We start from the raw sequence: 21,879 nt of genomic DNA, 5'->3' as shown, positions 1-21,879 counted from the left end.
ACTCCCCCAACACTCGTCTCTCTGCTGCTCCTTAATACATTAAGCATGTTCCAACCCAGGGTTTTTGCACTTGCTTTTCTCTCTCTGGAATTTTCTTCCCGCAGATGTTTTTATCTCTGGTTCCCTCAATTCTTTCAGGCCCCTTCACAGGCTTTCCCTGCCCAGCTTGTCTAAAGTCATCCTCTACCCCCTTCCCTGTCTGCTGTTTTGCCCCACGTGTACCTCAACACTTACCTGTGTGAGTGCATGACTTTATCCAAATGTGGCAGAGTATTGTGCTGGGCCCTGACAACATGGTTCTTATCCAAGGATTTCAGTTGGGTAGAGAAGGGTGGGGGCAACGAAGGGTGACTATATACGTGGTCATCCAGCTGGAACACATCTGGGAGTCAAAGGGGCACTACTAATAATTACGCCAGGACAAGAGGCCTAACTGGCACATAACCGTCACCCCAAAGAGAAGCCAACCAAGTCCAGCTTGGCATACGGCTCATCCCTGCTGTGTGTGATTTGGGGTCAGAGGGTGGAGACCTCTGAAGTCAGGACCCTGGAGCTGGGCTTTGAAGAATGGGCAGTAGTTTAGGAAGGGGCGGTGGAAGGGAATCCCTGACAGCATGACCAGAGGCACTGGGATAGAAAATGCCTGATATGTTCAGGGCACAGCACGTACCCTGAATGTGACTGCTTGGGAGAGGCAAGACTGGATGGGTAGATGAAGGCCATTTTCTGGAAATAGGAACTCTGAATGCAAAGCTAAGCATTATCCCCTGGATGGTGGGGAGGGGGATCAGATGGGTTTCAGAGGTGGGAGAGCTCACAGAGCTGCTGGAGGCAAGGGGAGGGGAGTGTCTGTCATTCCAGCTCTCTAGTATCTTCAGTTGTAATCTTATCCTATCTGTCCAGGCTGCGGCTCTTTCAGGAAGCCCTCCATGATTGCCCTAGCCCATGGCAATCTCGGCCACCTCTCAAATACAGCCTAGAACTTGAATTTTGGACACCAGTGCCTAGGTAGGCTGCATCTTCTGGGTTTTTCTTGTGCTCAACACCAGCCTCTGATGTTCCCAGGGGAATCAGGGTGAGGCCTCAAAGCATCCTGGCAACCCTGGAAGCAGGTGCCCCATGTGGTTTGCCTGCCGTGCACATGGTGGTTGGCAGGTGCACTCTGGCTCCGGCCGCGCGAATTTGGTGCTAACCAGAACAGGTGCTTACCTGATCTTCCTGCTGCATGACCAGTGGCATGCTTCCTTCACACCGAGACACCAGCCTGCTGCCAGTCTTCAATCCTAGCCCAAGACCTTTCTTGCTCTTCCCTCTGCCTGGAACCGTCTTCAGGTATTTGCATGGCTGGCTCAAATTCATCAAGTTTTCTCAGTTCACTTGTGACCATTCCACCTCTTCAGGGAAGCCTTCCCTGACTACCCTTTCCAAAAAAACAACTTATCCCTCTCGTTCCCTTTCTCTGATTTGGATTTTAAGAGCACTTACAAGCATCTGACATTGCATTGTAGATTCACTTATTTATCTGCCTTTTTCTCTACACTCATGGAGACTTTGTTTTATTCACTGCTGAATACCCCTCACCTAGAACAGCAGTGGGCACTGGGGGCCTCAGACATTCCTTGTGGAATGAATGAATGCTTCACATCCTTGAGGTTCAGGTCTTCCAGGTGGGCAAGGAGAAGACGATCTCCAGGGCTAGGAACTCTGTACAGCCCAGGGCAGCCGTCTCCCAGGCAGTCTCTGGAGTTGAGACGGTATCCCGGCCCAGTCCCATTCCTACTACTGAGAGGTGGCCGCCTGGCTTACACAGGCTCCACGGGAGAGGAAGGTCAGGGTGAGGAGGCGCCTCCTGCTCTGGTGCGGAGAGCAGACAAGAGCCTCTGACAACAGGGTTTTGCTCACCTCGGCTCTGAGAGGTCTACCCTGTTCTGTTGGCCTGGGAAGGAACTTTGGACAAGTTCTTTACAATCAGAAAAATCTGTCCAGAAACTATAGCAATTAGGTGTTACCTGTAACCGCCCTGATTACAGCTTGGGGGACTTTGGTATTTTCCTCCAAGGACACAATTTCAGCACAAAAATTCGAGATAGCCTCTGATACGTGCTTGCTCTAGCTCAGCAGAACTAAACGTTGACTTAGGTCGGTGAACTCTGAGGCCCCAGCATCAGAGCTGACTCAGATCTCCAGGGCACGGGGCTGTGGTGGAGCAGGCACCCATCAGCAGGAAGCCTGCTGGGCCTGTGCTCCCGACTCCCCACCGTGTGGCCTCGGACACGTCTTTTCACAGCTCTCAGCCCATTTCTCACCTGAAGAACCTGAAATACCTCAGCAGGAAGAAAAAGTCCCTTGTAGGTGCCTGGCCTTCCACATAGACCTCCAGCACTCCAGGTGGCTGGCTCAGTGACAGTACTTTTGGTCGCAGCTAACAGAAACTCTAACTTTGAATTAAACACGATTTTTTTCTGTACGTGAACATCCAGAGGTGAGATGGGCTTTGGGGCTGTTTGATTCAGCAGCTTGATGTCTTCAAGGACTTGGGCCTTCTTTTCTGATCTGCCATCCTTCCTGTTGGTTCCACCCTCAGGTTGGTGCCAAGATGGTGGCAGTAGCTCCAAGTGTCACTTTGGGATATGGCAACTCCAGAGAAGGCTGATTGTGTCTTCCCAAGACACCCTTAAAATGGAAGAAACCTTTCCCAGAAGCCGCTAGAGCAGCGGTTCTCAACCTTCCTAATGCCGAGACCCCTTAATACAGTTCCTCATGTTGTGGTGACCCCCAACCATAAAATTATTTTTGTTGCTACTCTATAACTGTAATTTTGCTACTGTTATGAATCGTAATGTAAATACCTTTTTGTTTTCCGATGGTCTTAGGCGACCCCTGTGAAAGGGTCGTTCGACCCCCAGGTTGAGAGCCGCTGCACTAGACTTTCCAGGTCCTGCATCTAATTGGCTGGAACTGGGCCACATGTCTGCTCTTGAATCAGTTATTGGCAAGGGAGAGCATGCTACCATGACTTGCCAGACCAAGCATGAGGGGTGAAAAGGATGCCTGTCCACAATGTCCAACAGGATAGCTAAGACCATCATCTCTAGGAGCTCACAGTCACAACTCAGCCCTTCTATGGGACTTCCTCATATGGCACTTGCATGCCGTGGTGGCCCTCAGGGCTAGAGGAAGCTCACTTCTGGGATAGCACAGGTCCAACTGCAAGGTTTCTGGTCCTGGAGAGTTCCTTAAGTCCAACCAAATCACTGCCAAGCTAAGCTCCCTAGGAGTCAGGTCCTTTAGGCTCACCTTTGGTGGGTGAGGAGGGAATAACTGATTAAGCACCTACTGTGTGAGTGACTCTCACTTAACAGAATGCATACAGCCCTCCACAGAGGCCTTGTGATCTTACAGGTAAAAAAGGTAGCAGTAGAGACAGATTTCTGCTTTTAGCCAAGATGGAATAATGGGGATCAGATTTATCCTCCCACCTGAAGCAACCAGAAAAACCAGTCCAAATTCATGAAACAGTGGTTTTCTAGACTCCGGACAATGACCAATAAAGGACAGTGATCTCAGGCAGATGGAAAACAAGCAAGATTAGCCCTATGATGGCTCTAGCTTACTACCTTGAGCGAGTTTTCAGGCTCTAGCACACGAGACTGAAGTGGAGCCCAGCACACTCTCTGAGTTGAGACGGTGCTTGCGAGTCTGCGTAGACCAAGACAACAAGTTCCTAGGACAGAATACCGGAGAGCGAGCAAGCTGCACAGCAGAACCCCTGGAGATCTGCAGAGGGTCCCCAGGAGTATTCATCAGAAAACTGATCAACACAAGCATGTGGGGAAACTACCTGAGGCCAGGTAAAGAACCATCAGGGAGGACTAAAGGGAACAGTGCCTGTTTCCACCAGCCTGGCATTGGGGAGAAGAAAATGGGGTATTGAGGAGAATACTTAGAAAGGTCTTGCTTCAGTAGTGGCCAATAATTAGTCCTAGAAATGAGCACTGCTCTGGAATTGCCTAAAAAAAATCTTATGAATAAGATCCAAAAGTATTAAACTGTTTCCAGTAATGTAACTGTCCCAGAACAAAGCTCAAGAGGATTTATAGGGTTACAGAATTTCCCAGCACTTAACAAGGTGAAACTCACAATGTCTGGCATCCAATCAAAGATAGCCAGGCCTATAAAGTGGCAGGCAATATAATACACAATGAGGAAAATAAGCAATCAAAACCAACACACAACTGAAACAGATGTTAAAATGAGTAGATAAGGACATTAAAAGTTGTAATTGTCCTCCACATGTCAAAAAAGGTAAGTAGAGCCTCACTTATATAGTCAAATGATTTTTGACAAAGGTGCCAAAACCACTCAATGGAGGAAAGACAGTCTTTTCAACCAATGGTGCTAGGAAACCTGAATTTCTACATAGAAAAGAAAAAAGTTGGATCCTTAGTTGGACCCTTACCTTACATCATATACAAAAATTAACTCAAAATGGATCAAAGACTTAAATGTAAAACCTAAAACTATGAAACTCCTATAAGAAATCATAGGGGAAAATCTTGATGACGTTGGATTTGGCAATGATTGATCAGATATGACACCAAAAGCACAAGCAACAAAATAGACAGATAAAATGGGCTTCATCAAAATTACATTAGAGAACACTATCAACAGAATGAACAGACTACCCACAAAATGGGAGACTATTTTGTAAATCATGTATCTGAAAAAGGATTCATATTCAGGATATATAAAGAACTACAACTCAGTAACAGAAAACAAAGAACTCAATTAAAAAATGGGAAAAGGATTTGAATAGACATTTACCCAAAGAAGATATACAAATGGCCAATAAGCACATGAAAATATGCTCCACATCACTAATCACTAATGCAAATCAAAAACCAAGATACAATTTTACACTCACTAGGATAGGTATAATAATAAAAAAAAATGGGGGGGTTATCATTTTGTGAAGGGTGTAAATGTCTAATCATTATGTTGTTTTGTACACCTGAAATTAATATAAAAAAATAAACCAAACAAAAAAAGTAATGGCAAGGATATAGATATTGGAATTTTTCATGCATTGCTGGTGGGATTGTAAAATACTACAGCCACTATAGAAAACAGCATGATGGTGCCTCGAAAAATTAAACATAGAATTATCATATGATCCAGCAATTCCACTCCTAGGTATATACCTAAACGAATTGAATGCAGGGACTCAAACAGATATTTGTATATTAATGTTCACAGCAGCATTATTCACAATTGCCAAAAGGTGAAAACAATCCAAATGTCCACTGGTGAGTGAATGGGTAAACAACATGTGATATATACATACAATGGAATATTATTAAGCCTTAAAAGGAGTAAAATTATGAAACATATTACAATGTGGATAAACCTTGAAGACATTATTCTTAGTTAAATAAGCCAGAAACAAAAGGGCAAATATTGTGTGATTCCACTAGAGTAGTCAAATTCATACAGACAGAAAGTAATAGAATAGTTACCAGGGGCTCAGGGGAGAAAAGAATGAGGAGTTAGTGTTTAATGAATACAGTTTCAGTTTAGGATGATGTAAAAGTTCTGGCAATGGCTACTTGTGATGGTTGCACGACATTGTGAATGTACTTAATGCCACTAAATTGTGCACTTTAAAATGGTTAAAATAGCAAATTTTATGTTGTGTACATTCTACACAATAAAAAAGTTAAATAGAGATGTAGAAGACATAAAACACAACCTAAATCACATTTCTAGAGATGAAAAAGACAATGATTGCAATGAAAACCACACTGGATGAGATTAATGGCAGAGAAGATATGGCAGAAGATTAATGAATTTAAAGGCATAGCAATAGAAACTATTCAAAATGAAACACAGAAAAAAGAATTTTTTTTAAAAAAGGGAAAAGAGCCATCAGTGGTGGGACAACTTCAAGCAGCCTATCACACAGGTAATCAGAATTGCTGAAGGAAAGGAAAGAGGGGACAGAAAAACCACTTGAAGAAATAACGACCCAAAACTTTCCAAACTTACTGAAAACAGTAAACAGTTCCAAGAAGCTCAATGTACTCTAAGCACAAGGAATATGAAGAAAACTACACAAAAGTATCCATAATCAAATAGCTCAAATTCAGTGACATAGAAAAAGCAGTCAGAGAGAAAAGACTCATTACATACAGAGAGGACAAAGATAGGGACCTCAGATCTGTTGTTGGAAGCAATGCAAGTGATAAGACAATAGAGTAACATCTTTAAAGTACTAGGAAAGAAAAAAAAAAACTTGTCAACCCAGAATTCTATACCCAGCAAAAATAGCTTTCAATAACAAAGGTAAAATTGAGACATTCTGTTTTTTTTAGCTGAGCCATCCTGCCACCTGTTGGCAGCTCAGCAGCAGCTCAGCTGGGGCCAGGACTCGAACTGCTGTTGCTCGGAGCTTGCATTCTTAAGTGAGCTCTTAACCAACTGAGCCACTCAGCCGGCCCTGTGGAAACATTTTAGACATACAAAAGCTGTAAGAATTCCTCATTAGCAGATCCTCACTACAAGAACTGTAAAAGGATGTCTTTTAGGCAGATGGAAAATGATACCAGATGGAAACTGTATCTACACAAAGGAATGAAGGCCACTGGAAATGGTAACTACCACAGTACATACCGTATTTGCCGGCGTATAAGACGATTTTTTGGCCCTGAAAAATATGCCTCCAAGTGGGGGGTCGTCTTATACGCCAGGTACACTTCAGATAGACTGCCCATAGTGCTTGCCCCGTGCCATAGTGGTCTCCCGATGCCCGCCCACTTCATTCCACATACCGTTCAGGCATCAGCAGCGCTGCTGGGTGTATGCTCAGCTGTTATGCGATTTTGCTGTTATGCGATTTTACCACACTCGCAAAATTGCACACAGCCGACCATACACCCAGTATGATAGCGCAAAATCGCGAATCGCGATTTATGTATATGTTTGATTACATACAGCCTTGTGACAGTTTTCCTGCATGTCATAAGCATTTGAATATAAATATAAATGTTGAAATCAAATCTGATATTGTTTTACCTTTTATTTGGTGTGTGGAAGGTGTGCGGAAGAGGGGGTAGTCTTATACGGCGAGTATATAACAAACTCTGTATTTTGAGTGGAAATGTTAGGGGGTCTTATACGCCCAGTCGTCTTATACGCCGGCAAATACGGTATGTAAGATTTTTCTTATTATTTAAATTCTTTAAAGACTTGTTTAAATAAAAACAGCAACAGTACATTGTGGGGTTTATGACATAATGTAAAAGTAAAAAGGAATGACAACCATAATATAAAGGCTGGGAAGGTAGAAATGGAAGGTTCTTATACTATGTGTGAAGTTGTATAATATCACTTAAAGGCACTGTAATAAATTGAAGATATATACTATAAAGCCTCAAGTGTCATTAAAATATCAAAACAAAAATTTATAGACAACAAGCCAGCGAAGGAGATTAAAATATAAAGCATATTTGATTTATCCAAAAGAAGGCAGAAAAAGAAAAACAACAGATGGGACAAGAAACAAATGGCAGAATTACAGACTTAGACCTAGCCCAATCAATAATTACATTAAATGTACGAAGTGTGATCAGAAACTACGGTGAATGTTTAAATAAAAAAAATTATAGTAAAAGACACATTGCCATTAATCCTCAAAACAGTCCCCCTCGCTTCAAACACACTTATCCCATTGTTCTTGCCACTTTCTGAAGCAGTTCTGGAAGTCTTCTTTCATATCTTTAGTTGCGCTGCCGTGTCTGCCTCGATGTCCTGAATCGATTCAAAACGTTTTCCTTCCATGGTCATTTTGACTTTGGGGAAGAGCCAGAAGTTGCACGGTGCCAGATCCAGTAAATAAGGTGGATGGGGACACACCGTAATGTTTCTGACAGAAATTGCCATACCAGAAGCAATGTGTGACATGGAGCCTTTCTGTTGTGATCACAAAATATGGTGAATGCTGCTGCCGAGTGCCATCCAATGGAAAGGCAGAGATCTTCAATACAGGAAGCAGTTCGTCAAGCCTTAGTAACAGTGTGTGACAAGTTTCCACTTGTTCAGTGCAGTCAGTCTGCTGTGAGCTACAGTTGAGAGGTGTGTTTTAAAGTGTGCTGTAAATCATCCTTCAACATGACAATGTTCCGTGTCACACATCTTCTGGTATATGGCAATTTTTGTCAAATCAAAACATTACAGTGTGCCCTCATTCGCCTTATTCACCGGCCCTGGCACAGTGCGACTTCTGGCTCTTCCCCGAAGTAAAAATGATTCAGGACATTGAGGCAGCCATGACAATACAACTAAAGACACTCACTAAAGAGGACTTGCAGAGCTGCTTCAGAAAGCAAGAACGATGGGATAAGTGTGTTCGAAGCAAGGGGGAGTATTTTGAGGGGGATTAATGGCAATGTGTCTTTTACTGTAATAAATTTTTTATTTAAACATTCACCATATTGTTGATCACACATAAATGGTCTAAATGTTAAAAAGCAGAGATTGTAGGACTGAATAAAAAAGCAAGACTAAACTATATGCTGCCTATAAGAAACACATTTTAAATGTAAGAATGCAAATAGGATAAAAGTAAAAGGATGGAAAAAGACATACTGTGCTAACATTATTCAAAAGAAAGTGGGATTGGCTATATTAATTTCAAAGTAGATTTCAGAGCAAAGACCATTACCAGGGATAAATTCATCTAAAGGACAATATGCACCTAACAGAGTTCCAAATTACGTATTATAGCAAAAACAGAACTGCAAGGAGAAATATACAAATCTACAATTATAGTCAGAGATTTCAATACCCCTCTTTCAGTCACTGATAAAACAAGCAGGCAGAAAATTAGCAAGGACATCACAGAATTTAACAACACTATCAACCACTTGACCTGACTGACATTTATAGAATACTCCACCCCAAAATAACAGAATACCCATTCTTTTCAAGTATACATGGAACATTTACCAAGACAGGCCATATTTTGGGCCATAAAACAAGTCTCATCAAATTTTAGTCTTTGCCCACAACAGAATTAGAAATCAGTAACACAAGGATCCTTGAAAAAAATTCCCTAATACTTGCAGACTAAATACATGCATCAAAAAAGAAATCAAATGGATATTAGAAAGTATTTTGAACTAAATGACAATGAAAACACAACATATCAAAATTTGTGGGATACTGTTAAAGCAGTACTTAGGAAGAAATTTATAGCACTGAACTCCTGTATTAGGAAAAAAAAGGCCTCAAATAAATGGACTAAGTTTCCACCTTAAGACACTATTAGAATAAATGCACAGGCTTGGAGTTGGAGAGAGGGGGGTACAACAGACAACTGTTAGTTTTGTTGCTTGGTATCCCTTACCATGGGAAATGGTTCTTCCCTCATCACCCATTCCATGTGAATCTGGTGGGGCTGGAACTTATAGCAGCCAACACCCTTAGAGTATGCAGCCTGTAACAGTACTCTTATCGCCCTGGATATAGTGACTGGTTCAAGATGTGCAAAAGGTAATCCAAGCTGGGCCCATCAGGGACTTTTCCTGAGTCTTATCTCTATTAAATATACTGAAGTAGGGGAAGTGATGTTTTTGTTTCCTCTAGGCTTTCCTCACTGGCTAATGTAAGCCTAGAGCAGTTTGTGCCATGCCCTCCCCACCTCTCCCATAGGGAAGACTCTTGACAATGGGACACAATGGGCCAGAGAGAAGCACAGTGGAGAAAGGGAGAATCCTAAGGCTATCCTTTGAGCCCTTGGATCTATCCAGGTTGGAAGCCAAACTGCTCCTTTCCTGGGTGACTTCCGAGCAAATCAATTCCCCTTGGGGAAACCACTCGGCTCAACCCATTTGGGGAAGTTGCCTCACCTCAGACCCCTAAGTCTTTCAAGAAATTCAAGAGACAGGACAACAGGACAATGGCATATTTATTTACAATTGGACCAAAAAAGGCATACAGGCATTTTTTTTTAATTAAAAATAATAATGATGATGATTAAAAAAGTCAGAAAAATCGATAATGTTTAAACACCTTATAAGGAGTCCATTTTCCTACTCCCCCCAAAAGAGAATCTCTTAGGGGGAAAAACCCCAAGATTTGAATAAACAAGACTCCATTATCATTCTCTTACTATTTGGGTGCCCTTTTCTCCAACCTGATTCTTGGTGGCCGCCGCTTGGCACTGCGGAGTTACTGTGAGGCAAGGTTGGGAAGTTCACCGGTTTGATTGGTAGAGCTGGTAAGGGCTGCTGGAAGAATCCGGGGAGGGGAGGGGGTAGGATGTGTTCCTAGCTTAACCAGCATCCTGAGCTTTGTCCTGTGGTGGGATTCCCAAAGGAGCTGGGGCAAAGGTGAGTGGCTGTTCCTTAAACCGTAATCCCAGGGTAGGTTTGGTCTCTTGCAATTTAAGGGCCAGTGTTTGTGACATGCACGGGGTAGGCAGGAGGTTGGCTCTAAGGGTGGGGATTCATGGAGGAGCCAGGCCTGCCATGTTAGCTCCCTCTTTCTAACTTGGGGAGACTGGGCTCCTTGTCTATTCCTGGGAAATGGGGAATGACAGAACTTACCTTCCATCTCCCTTCTCACCAGCAATTTTCTGGGTGTCCCTCAAAGGAAGCAAGAACTCAGATGGGAGGCGGAGAGGGAAGACGGGATGGGTCCAGCTAAAAGGGCCGTGCACGAGCACTGAGGCTGGGGCATGTCAGGGAGGGGGTGCCTCTCCCCAGCCACTGAAAGGAAGGGATCTTGTTCTGCCCTAGAGGTGGGAAAGGAGGGGTCTCTCCACCAGCACTTTGTTACGAGCAGCAACCCCCCGAGGAAGGGGCTGGGGAGCACTCCTGAGGGGTAAGGACCCTCAGCCCAGACAGACAGACAGACAGACAGAGACACGTGGACGCTTGGCTGGGCTCTGGAAATACTGGCCCCAGATCCAGGGCTTCTTGGCACAAGAACAGTTCAATGCAAGTCTCTTCCCTGGTCCAGCCAACTCCCGCTGCTCTGAGCAGGGCTGAATCCTGCTGTCCGGGGGCACCTGGCCTCCAGCACATCCATGGGATTTCCTTGTAGCAACCAAGATGGGGTCTTGCTTCTGGTGACAAGAGGCCTGATGGAAGCCCTGCCTTGGGCAGCCCTGGGAGGAGGCTGGGAAGGACAGAAGAGGAGGGGAAAGGGCTGGTAGAGGCTGGTTGGCACTGAGAATGCATGTCAGGACTAGAGTGTGCTTGTCACGGCGTCAATGGCGAGGGCAGGCGGCAAGAGGCTCGGAAACCTCACTGAAGCCCAGAAGGCTCGGCGTGTCCTTTTCCAGTTAGTCGTGGGTGGCCAACAGCCCTGAGGAACTGAGGTGGAGACAGTGACCAAAACCCAGTGTCTCGGTGGATTTGTCCACGCTGGATCCATTTGTTAAAAAAAAAACTAAGGAAAAACTCCAAATGAAAAACAAACTTGGATAAACAGGTCCGAGAGTTCCTGCTGGAGGGAACTTTCTTAGCACTGAAGAAAAAACAACGCACAAAAACCTCATCCCTCACGGAACTGGAATAAGATGATGAAGAAAAATGCAAGATTTATCTATAGGCCCTCCCGCCCCCCACGCAGCCCCAGGATCCAGGAACACTGTGCCAGGAGTTACATTCCAAACGAGCAGGAGTTATTTTATTTTGCGTGCCTGCAGTTCTCCACGCAGGGTGGCTTCCTGTCCGTGGATGAAGTGGGCCTGGCCACGGTCCACCCGCATCAGTCTATCTTCACAGCAGCATAAATCTTGCGGACAAACATGTAGGCTGCATAGAAGCCGATGGTGCCCGTGAGGAGCCAGAAGGACAGGACCATGAGGGCCGTGTAGCCAAAGTACAGGAGCGAGGGGATGAACTCGACGATGTCCAGCTGCAGCACGAGCAGGGGAGAGAAGGGGTGGCTGCTTAACGCCAGCCTGCCATGGCCAACTGGGCCCCGCTGCCCCACCTCATCACTGATCTGGTGGCGACGCTGAAGCCTGGCGGGGACAGGGGCTTACTCCCGGTGAGCAGTGAGGGGCAGGCAGGGCCCACGGCCATGGCGAACCTTCATCCGTACGAGGGCCTGCGCACTGCCTTGGGTTCTCACGACCACCATGGTAAGTTATTAGCACCCACAGTTATATGGCTATGAAGCAGAAGGAGCTGGGATTTGAACCTGGGGCTAGAGGGCTAGGAGTCCAGGGCTAACTCCACTGCCCCAGGCCATTTCTGGCAGGGGTACGAGTCGTCTGGGGTGAGGGACTGGGAGCGCACTGGGAGGCAGGTAGTGACCTCAGGGGTCAGAATGCAGTAGGTAGAATGGCCACATCTGTGTGACTTCTTCACCCTCCACAGTCCCCAGAACAGTACAGTAACATTCCTAGATGGCTGGAACACCAGGGAGTGGGGAGACGAGAGAGGTGTCCAAGGTTTCCAGCTTAAGGACCAGAGTCACCACACGTCGCCCCAGGCTACAGTCCTCTCCTCCTGAGAATGCTTCTGTCACTTTTGTTAACATCTCACAGGGATTTTATCTTAGAGCATTTTGGACTCCTTGGCAGCGTTCAGAGGCCTGGGCAGCAAGGCCAGGGATCCGTGTTGTGATGTTTGTTGGGCCAAGTGGAGCTAATCTAGAACCTTGGTATTAAGACCTGCCCAGCACAGCAGGGCCGGAGTGGGGCCTGTTCCAGGGTTCACGGGCAGACAGATGGTCACAAAATGCCAAGAGCCCAAAAGAAAACAATAAAGGTCACTGTTCTGAGACTGTCTTCCTAAGGTCAAACATTTTCAACCTGGGGGTGAAGGCCATGTTTTCAGGCTCAACCCCCATCTCTCCTTCCCTACGCTTTCTCATGGCTGGAGAGGGGGTGAGGGTGATGGGAGGTGGGGTAGGGGACAGGGCAGTGGTAAATTGGGGGGTAAAACCCAGGAAGAGATGAAGCAAAACGGCAGTGCTAGAAAGGCCCTTTGAGTTCAGACATGCCAAGGCCATCATTTTATAAACAAGGCTCTGAGGCTGGAGGAGGAAATTTTTGGAACAGAGAAGAATGGAGCAGAGGGAAGAAGGACAGGAGGCTTTGATGTGACCCCAGGGGGGCGGGTGAGTGCCTGTGGTGGTTAGGTTTTCTTTGTCCAATGCTGTCTCACGTCTTCTTTCTGCCCGGTGCCTTGGGGTACCCAGTCCCGACTTTGTGGTCCTGTTAGGGCTGTCATTCCTAGTACGAAACCTAGTTCGTCAGTCAGAGTACTGGACCTGAGGAACAGTGAGGGATGGCATGTAACCGGGGCCAGTAAGAGTCTTCCCTGGGATTGATAATATGGTGGTAGAAGAAAGACATTTTTTTAGCTCCAGCGCTGCAAAACTGAAGAGAGGAGACTCTAGCGCTGCCATTGGCCATCTTTCTACTTTGTGGAAAAATCCTGTCAGCAGTCTGAAGCCAAGAAAACACACACAGAACTGAGGCATGGACACAGAATCCTGACATCACTTGAGATGCTGGATCTAACCATTCCTGAAGCCAGTTACATCAGTCAGTACATTCTCTTTTTGCTTAAGCCATTTGGAACTGGCTTTTGGTCACTTTCCACTGAAAAGAGTTCTGATTAATAAGGGCTATGTGGGGGCAGGGTGGGGGGGAGGGGAGATTAGATTTGTTCTGGACGATTCCAGGAATACTAGTCTGATGATGGAAGTTACAGGGAGGGGGATTTCAGTTCAGTGATAATGACAGGAACTATCCAAAGAGAGGATGGGAGTGTCAGGAGGGAGTGTCTTCTGTCACTGGATGTGCTACAGCATGGGTCAGCAAACTCTTAGAGGGCAAATTATAAATAGTTTAGGTTTTACAGGCCTTACGGCCTCTGTTGAAAATACTCAACTCTGCCACTGTGAAAGCAGCCATAAATGATATGTAAAAGGAGGAGCATGGCTGTGTTCCAATAAAACTTTATTGACACAAACAGGCTTGCTGGCCCCATGGATTACAGTTTGCTGACCCCTGAGCTAGCTGATCACTTACTGGAATCATTAGAAAAGAGGCACTGTCAGTAAATTGGAAATGGGTAGAGCACTGCACTAAATGATCCTCACAGCCCTTTCCACTCTGACATTTTTGGGAAAGAACATTCCAAGCCTCAAACCAACTGACTTATGACCCAAGTTTGGGAATACACCCTGGTTGCAAGCAGAGGACGGCCTGCTTTTGGGTTTTGGAAACCCAAAGAACAGCTGGTGAGAACAGGTCTGCAGTATTAAGCCTCGGAGCTGAGGGGTCCACCAGAGCACCCAGACTCCTCTAGTGGCCCACCTGGTTTGTGTCATGCGTGAATCTACCAAAACTTTCGTGGGGATGTTTATATTCTTATTCACGCCACTCTTTGGGACAACAGGCTCTGTGCATATGCCTGAGCCAGTGAGCCAGCCTCCCTTTCATTCACCCACACTTGCCCTGTATGGCTCACACAGCACAGACGCTCCAAGATGCAGGCAAAGCCCTGGCCCATCCTGTCCTTTTTGTGAGGGACCGAATGGTACTTGAATGAAGAAGGGAAGGAAGCCTGCAGAGCTAGGAGGATGCCTGAGGTCCTAAATTTGGGTACTAAAGGCTATTTCAGCATCTTCTGCTTTCATCTTTATTAACTCTTCTCATTTACCTGCTTTACTCTTTCATGTTATCTTTTTCCCCTCTAGATTCTTGCAGTGAATACTGTATTATCAGTCTCTCTTATTTCCTATTAAAAGCGTTGTAAGGTGATATATTTCCTTTAAGTACCCCTTTGGTTCTATGTCACAGGTTTGGCATGTAATATTCTGTTATATATTCTGAAGGCTTTTGTCTCCCCAATGTACAGGACACAGATTCTCTCTTTCCTAAAAAGAGGCATGTTTTAGAGAAGAAACAGTTCTACGCTGGCACTGATCTCCCCACTCTTGGTAAGAAAGTGAGATTCAAACACTTGAGTTTTCCCCCAGCTCCCTCCTCTTCACCGTCCTTTCCTGAAAGGGTTAAAGGGCTCCCTCACACAGGTACCTTGTTAACAAAATAAAAGATGGCATAGACAAGCACGTAGAATGCAGATCCCCCGGAGACTAGGAAGTTCCTCCACCACCAGCGGTAATCCTGAGGAGGAAACAGAGGCTCAGGGGTCTCCAGGCAGAGCTTCTTCCCCCAGTTCCACAGTTGCCCAAGGGCCTAAAGACTCTGAGTAAGAACAGTAATGTTTGGGGTGATGGGAATGTTTTATATCTTGACTGTGACGTTGGTCTCACAACTGTTATGCGTTTTTAAAAAACAGAACTATAGACTAAAGAGGGTGAACTTTACTGCTTATAAATTAAACCTCAATTTTAAAAAAATCAATAACAAAAAAACAGTAATAACTAACGTTTCTTGAGCAAATGCTCCCCATGTGCCAGGCACCATTCTAAATGCAATCTGTGAATCAGCTGTTTCATCCTTTTAGCAGCCCTGAGTCAGGTCCTACTGTTATCCTTGTCACATGAGGAAGGCACAGAGAGGTTAAGCAACTGCCAACCAGAGCCACTAACGGAGGAGCCAGCTGAATAAATGGAGGCTCCACAGAGAGGTTAAGCAACGTACTTGCCTAAGACCGCATGGCCAGAAAGGGGGGTGGACGGGAATCACATGGGAAGCCCAGACGGCCTCACTGACCCACTCAATGCTGGATCCTGCGCCCCCCACCCCCAACTCCTGGCCCCATTCCCCTCACCTCTGCACACAGCTGGAAGTACACCATGACGATGCTGATTTGTGAGCAGGACACCACCAGGATGATGAAGACGAGGAACAGGAAGCCAAAGAGGTAATAGAACTGATTCTCCCAGATTGCCTGTGGACACACCACAGCTGGCCTTCAGCTAGCCTGCCTTCACCCAGCGCCCTTCCCCTGGCATACCCAGCCTGTTCTCTGGACGCCAGCCCTCAGTCAGGACTAGCATACCTCCTGTCAGCAGGGCAGGAATGGGGACACCATCACAATGCCACAGAGGCCTGTGGGCCTGGCATATGGCTCCGATGGCCCCTCCTCCCTGGAGCAGAGGGTGAGCCAGGCTGTTCTCAGGGAGTGGCTGGGACAAGGCGGACCCTGCGATGGGTGGGCTCCAGCCTGAACATGGCAATGTGTGGAAAATAATGAATCCTACCCCCAAAATTACACAGCAGCCACCACCACTTAGGGGCAGCTTACCACATGCCAGGCAAGCTAGATGCTTCATGGTCATCTCCACATGTGAACCTATGAAAGTGTGGACTTCTACAGCTGAGGAAGTCAAGGCTCAGAGAGGCTGGTGATGGGCCCAGGGTCACACAGAGAGAATGAGGTGGCCTCCATGGGAAAGCAGCCAACCCCATCCTCTGACCCTCATCCTAGGCAGGCTGGGTGGGTGCGGGGACCTCAGCAGGGAGGGGCTGGACTACTCCCGAGCAGTAGGTCCTGGTCCAGCACTTACTTGATGTGAAGCACTCTCTGTGCTGGGCACTGAGCTGGTGGTCAGCTACAATTAGATGGCTGTCACGAACCCTACTGCCAACTTTCACCTTGGCATGCCTGGGACAGGAGCCGTCATCATCACAACCACAGCTACCATTTAATATGCATATCCCGAATGCTAGGCACTGTGACTTTCAGAGACATTATCACAGTCCAGCCTCACAATGAGCCTGGGAATTAGGCCTCAGTACCCCCACTTTCCTGAGTTTTGAGTAACTCAGGTAAAGCTGTGTAGGGACCCGGAAATCAAAGCAGATGCAACAATCCTATTAATAATGGTGGCGAATGATTGCAGTATTACTGAGGCAGCTTCTTTTGACTGAGCCCTTCCCATACACCAGACCCTGTACACATGCCGTATCTCATTTAACCTTCCAAGCTGTCCTGAGAGGCGGGACTATTAGCCCACGTGAGGGCGAAGTATGGGGGCTCCGAGAGGTTAAATGGCCTGCCTGAAATTTCACAGGTAGTAAGAGGCAGAGCATCTAAGTGGAGACCAGGCAAGCGGGGGTGAAGGCTGTGTGTGTGGAGAGGCGGGGAGCAGGCAGCAGTACTCACACTGAAGATGAAGAAAAGCTCGATGAACATGGCGCCGAAGGGCAGGATCCCGGCCATGAGAATGCTGCAGCAGGACGGGGAGGTTAATGCTGCAAGGAGACCCGGGCCACCGAAAGCCCCTGATTCCTACCCCAGCCAGCCCGACTGACAGAGCTTCCAGGGTGTGGTGGTTCTAATTCTTTTGGCATGCTTTTGTACCGTTATAGCCTCTTGTGAGGTAGGCAGGGGGGGCATCAGTCTCTTCACTTTACAGATGGGGAAACTGAGGTACAGAGAGGTGGGGTGACTTGCCTGAGGTCCAAGGGATGGATCTTAACCTGTCTCACTGCACCCTTCCATCCCTCCCCTGTCCTGGTTCCTAGGCCGACACCAAGTCTGGCTACAACTTGATCCTCTGTCTTGGAGTGAAGCTAAACTTTCATGAAGTCCACTAGAGCCGGCTGAGCTGCAGAACGCCAGTCATAGCCTCCTCAGGGTCCTCCTAAGGAGATGGCTCAGGGCAGAGTTGGTCTCACATGCTTTGGAAGGCCCCTACTGGAGACTTACCCCACAAATCGGTTCATGTACCACCGCTGTTCAGGGATCTGCCGGGGAATCTGGTTGGTGCGCACAGGGTTGTCATACGGCTGCTTGCGGAAGCCGAAGTAGTAGCCCAGGTAGACGAGGGGCAGGGAGATCCCAAACCACATGCACAGCAGGGCGACCATGGTGGGGAAGGGCACCTGTGGGCACAGCACCATGAGGCCCCACATGGCCCTGATGCCCAGGCTGGGGGCTATGCAGGGGGGACAAGGACCTTCTGGGCTCCCAGATAAAGACAGGCACAGCAGGACTACCATGGGGGTGTGGGCAGGTCCTACAAACACACCCTCACAGGACTCCTGGCCAGGACCTCCTGGAGCTGACCCCACCCCTAGGGAAAAGCGGTGTGCAGACGGTGGACCATTTGGGCTGTGAGGATAAAACCACGGCATCCCAGAGTTTGTCACCCAAGGAGGAAGTGGGGAAAGAACAGGAAAGAAAGGAAGTGAGAACATGAAGGGAAGAAGAGGCCAGAATGAAGGGAAATTACATGGTCAGTGAAGAAAAAAAAGGGAAAAAACAAAACTGCACAAAGAGTGCGTTCCTCATTTTGTTAAAATAAAACCCCACAATATACTACTAAGTAAATGAAGCAGGTTATAAAACTGTATGTTTAGAACTCCAATTTAATAAAAACACCCCAATATTTATATGTATAAGTGCCTAGAAAGGCCTATGTTAGAAAGTTAACAGTACTTCCTCGGCTGGGAAATGGGGGATTAGAACTAATTTTTCATTTTCTTTATCTTCTTCTCCAAAGTATTATGTTTTTATAAGAATCATATAAAAAGGAAGAAATAAATTAATATATGTCAAGTGTTTAGAACAGGACTTATTCCAAAGTAAGTTCCATATAAATATTTGCTGCTATACTCTATAATTTTTAAATTACATCATTTAAAAAAAAATAAATCCAAAAAAACAAAAACAAACAAACGAAGAACACATAGTAAAGATCACATAGTATTTATCTCTGGGCGGTTGGATTGTGGGTTATTTCTGACTTCTTCTTCAGCTTCTCTGTACTTTCCAAAATTTGTACAATGAGCATTCATAGTGAGCAGCTGGTAATTGGGAGAAAAATGTTGAAAGAGAGAAGGAACACAGGTATAAAGAGGAAGTGAGAGGAAGAACGTGATTTTGTCTTTCCTGAGGGCGGCTTCCTGGACTGCTGGAAAGAACCCCGTCCTCTGGGGACCCAGGCTAGAAGCCTCACCCAAGAACCCTTAGGGGTCACCTGCAGGTGGAGAGGAGGCGGCTCTACCCACTGTGGCTGAGACGGCAAATGCCTGCCTCGCTTCTACCGCAGTCCTGCTAATCGATCAAGACCCCATTTCCCCACCACAGAATGAGTTCACAATTCTGCTCAGAGTCCTGGGCAGCTGCCAGCAATGACTGGGGCTGGCAGGGTCCTGCTCTGAGGACAGGACAACCTGCAGGGGCTGGTGCCGAGGGGCAGGGACATTTGGAAGAAAGCCTTGTTTTAGGATACTGACCTAACAAACTCACACCAAGCAGCTTTCCCCTGGTTGAGATGAAGGGAAATTCCCCAGTTGGCCCCTGGACTGTGGAAACCTCCCCATAGAGAAGTGAGCTTTGGCCAGCTGTCTGCAAGAGCCCACCGGAAGGTCAGGTCACAGGCAGATGGATGGGCAGGGCTGGGGAAACCCCAGCCAGCCCTCAGCCCCTAGGGCTGGGAACAGAACTTTCGGGACTCAGAAAAGGGAAGGGAATGGCAGGAAGTGACCTGCAGGAGCGGGGCTGAGCACAGCTGGCCCTGTCACTGGGGAGGGCACTTACCGCTCCTGATGAGTGCTTTCCCCAGATGAAGCAATTCAGTACAAAGCAGATACCGAAAACCACACCAGGGTACAGCGTCGCTGTCTGGAAGCAAGAGAAGCCAGGTTGGGGAGCTGCATCTAGGTGGCTCCCACCTGTCCCACTGGGGCCCCCAGACTAGAAATTCTCAACCCCTCCTTGTTCTCCAGGACCCAGCTCAAGGATCATTCCCCCCAGAAAGCGTTCTCTGATCCCCATACTAGGCAGGCCCCGTTCTCTATTCCGGTTAGATCCCTGAACTGCCCCTTCCTTGCCCTCATCCTAGTGTAATTCCCAGGCACAGAGCACCAAAGTCCCAGGCCTACATTGAGCCTCTTACCGCTTGGCTACCTGAGCGTCCAGGAAGGTCACTGATCACAATGCCTGATGCCCTGTGCAATCTGGCATTCAACCTCAGCTGCCAGTGTCACCTTTGGTCCACAGCCCTCCAACACACTAGCTGGTCACCACTCTAGCATGTCGCTGTCCCTGGGCCTTTATGTAGGTAATCAACACCTCAGGGTCTCAACCTCCTGAGTGCTAATGTTGTACCAAGGGCTTTTCATGTTCCATCTCTTTCCACCCACACAACAACCCCCAGGGGCAGCTCAAATGTCATCTCCTCCCTTCCTCCTTTACTCTGCCATGTAGCAGGAATTCCTCGTCTGCCTTCCTGGCTAAAATTTATGGACTAGACACTGTGATAGATACCAGAGGTAAGAACAAGAAACAAGTTCCAGGGAGGGAAGACAGATCCACAAATGGGGAGTAACACACATGGCGTGCCTTGCAGGCTCCTCTAGGGCACCAGGGAGGACACGGGATGGGGGAGGGGAAGATCCTAGAGGCGTGACACAAGGAGAGTGCGGGGTGGCGTGCCCAGGCAGGGAGGATGGCAGAGGCCGGAGGAGAGATGGCTGGTTGTATGCCCACTGCTGCGGGCTGCAGTAGATGCCCCCCTGTGGAGGGAGGCAGAGCACCAGGGAAGGGTCAGAACCTTGCAGGGAGGCCAGGGGGGCCTAGGGCAGTCAAGGGTCCAAGTGAGAGGCGAAGATGCTAAACCTGGGCGAGAGTCCTGGAATATGGAGATGGTAGGAAATCTGTGGACTATTTGGCAGGAAAACCCTCAACGCTTGGTATCTGAGAGGAGGTAGGGCATGAGGAAACAGAAGGAGCAAAGGAAGCTACCCAGGTGTCTGGTTTGGGGGCCACCAGATGCAAGGAGTGGGTTTAGGGGAGAGAAAGTGGGTCTGGCACGGGACCTGCTGAGGGAGATCCTGGAGGGTATCTGTTGGGAGGCTTCGCAAGTGAAGCGCCTCACCGGGGAGGAGAAGGCGGGGCTTTACACCTCTATAGATTGCACACAGTCACTTGAGAAAAATGCTTATGCGTCAAGAATTCTGGAACCTTTGTGGATCCTTCCAGAATAATCACCATCACAGCTCTTCCATACTGAGGGTTTACTATGTGCCAGGGCTATGGCAGCCAGAGCTGAAACAGTCTGAGCTCCCCTTCCAATAGGCTTCCAATAGCTGTGAGAATGAATTTAGAACAACAAATCCTGTTATTCTGAATCCATTTCTTCTCTTGCTCAACACATCAGACAATGTAGGCTAAAAGTCACCTAAACTCAATCCCTCCATTTTATGGATGCGCCAACCAAGGCCGTAAGAGGTGCCGCTGAACTTGTGGGTAAGAGCCCAGCACTCCTGACCCCTGGGTGTGCTCCTCCCTAAAACCCTCCCAAGACCTGCCTACTGCTCCTGAGGAACCTGGGAAGAAGCTTCTCAGCTCCCCACCCACACCGGGAGGAGGTTGAGAACACTTACACAGAAGGCGCCTTTCTTCCACCGGTGGCCTTTTAGAGTGCGGTACAGGCGGCCAGCAGAAAATCCACCAAACACCCTGTGGGAAACGGCAGGGGTCCAGAACCAAGGGACCTGTTAGCTGGAGCACAGGGGGCCTGTGCCAGGCCCCAGGAGCCCACTCAGACACACTTACCCCATGAACATGAAGAGGAAGCAGGCCGTGGTCATGAGAGCTCCCCGGCTGGAGGGCGACAGCATCCCAAGCATGGCCACAACTGTGGAGGGATGGGAGCAGGAGAGTCACAGGAGCTCATCGCCAGGGCCCCAGCCCCTAGCCCCCATCCCAGGTTGGCTGACGGGGCCCTGGGCAGGTGAGGCAAGATGAAGCTCTGTTCTCCCTCTCAACAGCATACTCCCTTCCACTCGACAGAAGACGGGGTCTTAGCTGGGTTTCAGACGGGTACAGTGTCTGCTGGGCCTTGGCTGGCTGCATCTTAACTGCAGTTTCCAGCCCACAGAGCACTTGTAACCAACCAGACACTGAGCTGAGAGCATTACGAGCACCAGTT

General features: G+C 47.6%; 1 protein-coding gene across 1 annotated transcript in view; it reads right to left on the bottom strand.

Annotated features, from left to right (window-relative positions):
• Positions 1-9,961: 9,961 nt before the first annotated feature.
• TM9SF4 (transmembrane 9 superfamily member 4) overlaps positions 9,962-21,879 on the bottom strand; it is a 57,449-nt gene continuing 45,531 nt past the window's right edge. Inside the window, exons 10-17 of the mRNA XM_019645690.1 lie at positions 21,504-21,585; positions 21,332-21,407; positions 19,485-19,568; positions 17,649-17,824; positions 17,103-17,166; positions 15,765-15,884; positions 15,065-15,154; positions 9,962-11,922 (exon numbers count right to left, since the gene is read on the bottom strand). Coding sequence (XP_019501235.1) covers positions 11,773-11,922; positions 15,065-15,154; positions 15,765-15,884; positions 17,103-17,166; positions 17,649-17,824; positions 19,485-19,568; positions 21,332-21,407; positions 21,504-21,585 — 842 coding nt within the window. The 3' untranslated portion in view covers positions 9,962-11,772. The remainder of the gene's footprint in view (positions 11,923-15,064; positions 15,155-15,764; positions 15,885-17,102; positions 17,167-17,648; positions 17,825-19,484; positions 19,569-21,331; positions 21,408-21,503; positions 21,586-21,879) is intronic.

Source organism: Hipposideros armiger, unplaced genomic scaffold, assembly GCF_001890085.2.
Source record: "Hipposideros armiger isolate ML-2016 unplaced genomic scaffold, ASM189008v1 scaffold_94, whole genome shotgun sequence".
Lineage (NCBI taxonomy): Eukaryota > Metazoa > Chordata > Mammalia > Chiroptera > Hipposideridae > Hipposideros > Hipposideros armiger.
The sequence above is the reverse complement of the archived record's forward strand: the minus strand, read 5'-3'. Positions and strand labels throughout refer to the sequence as shown.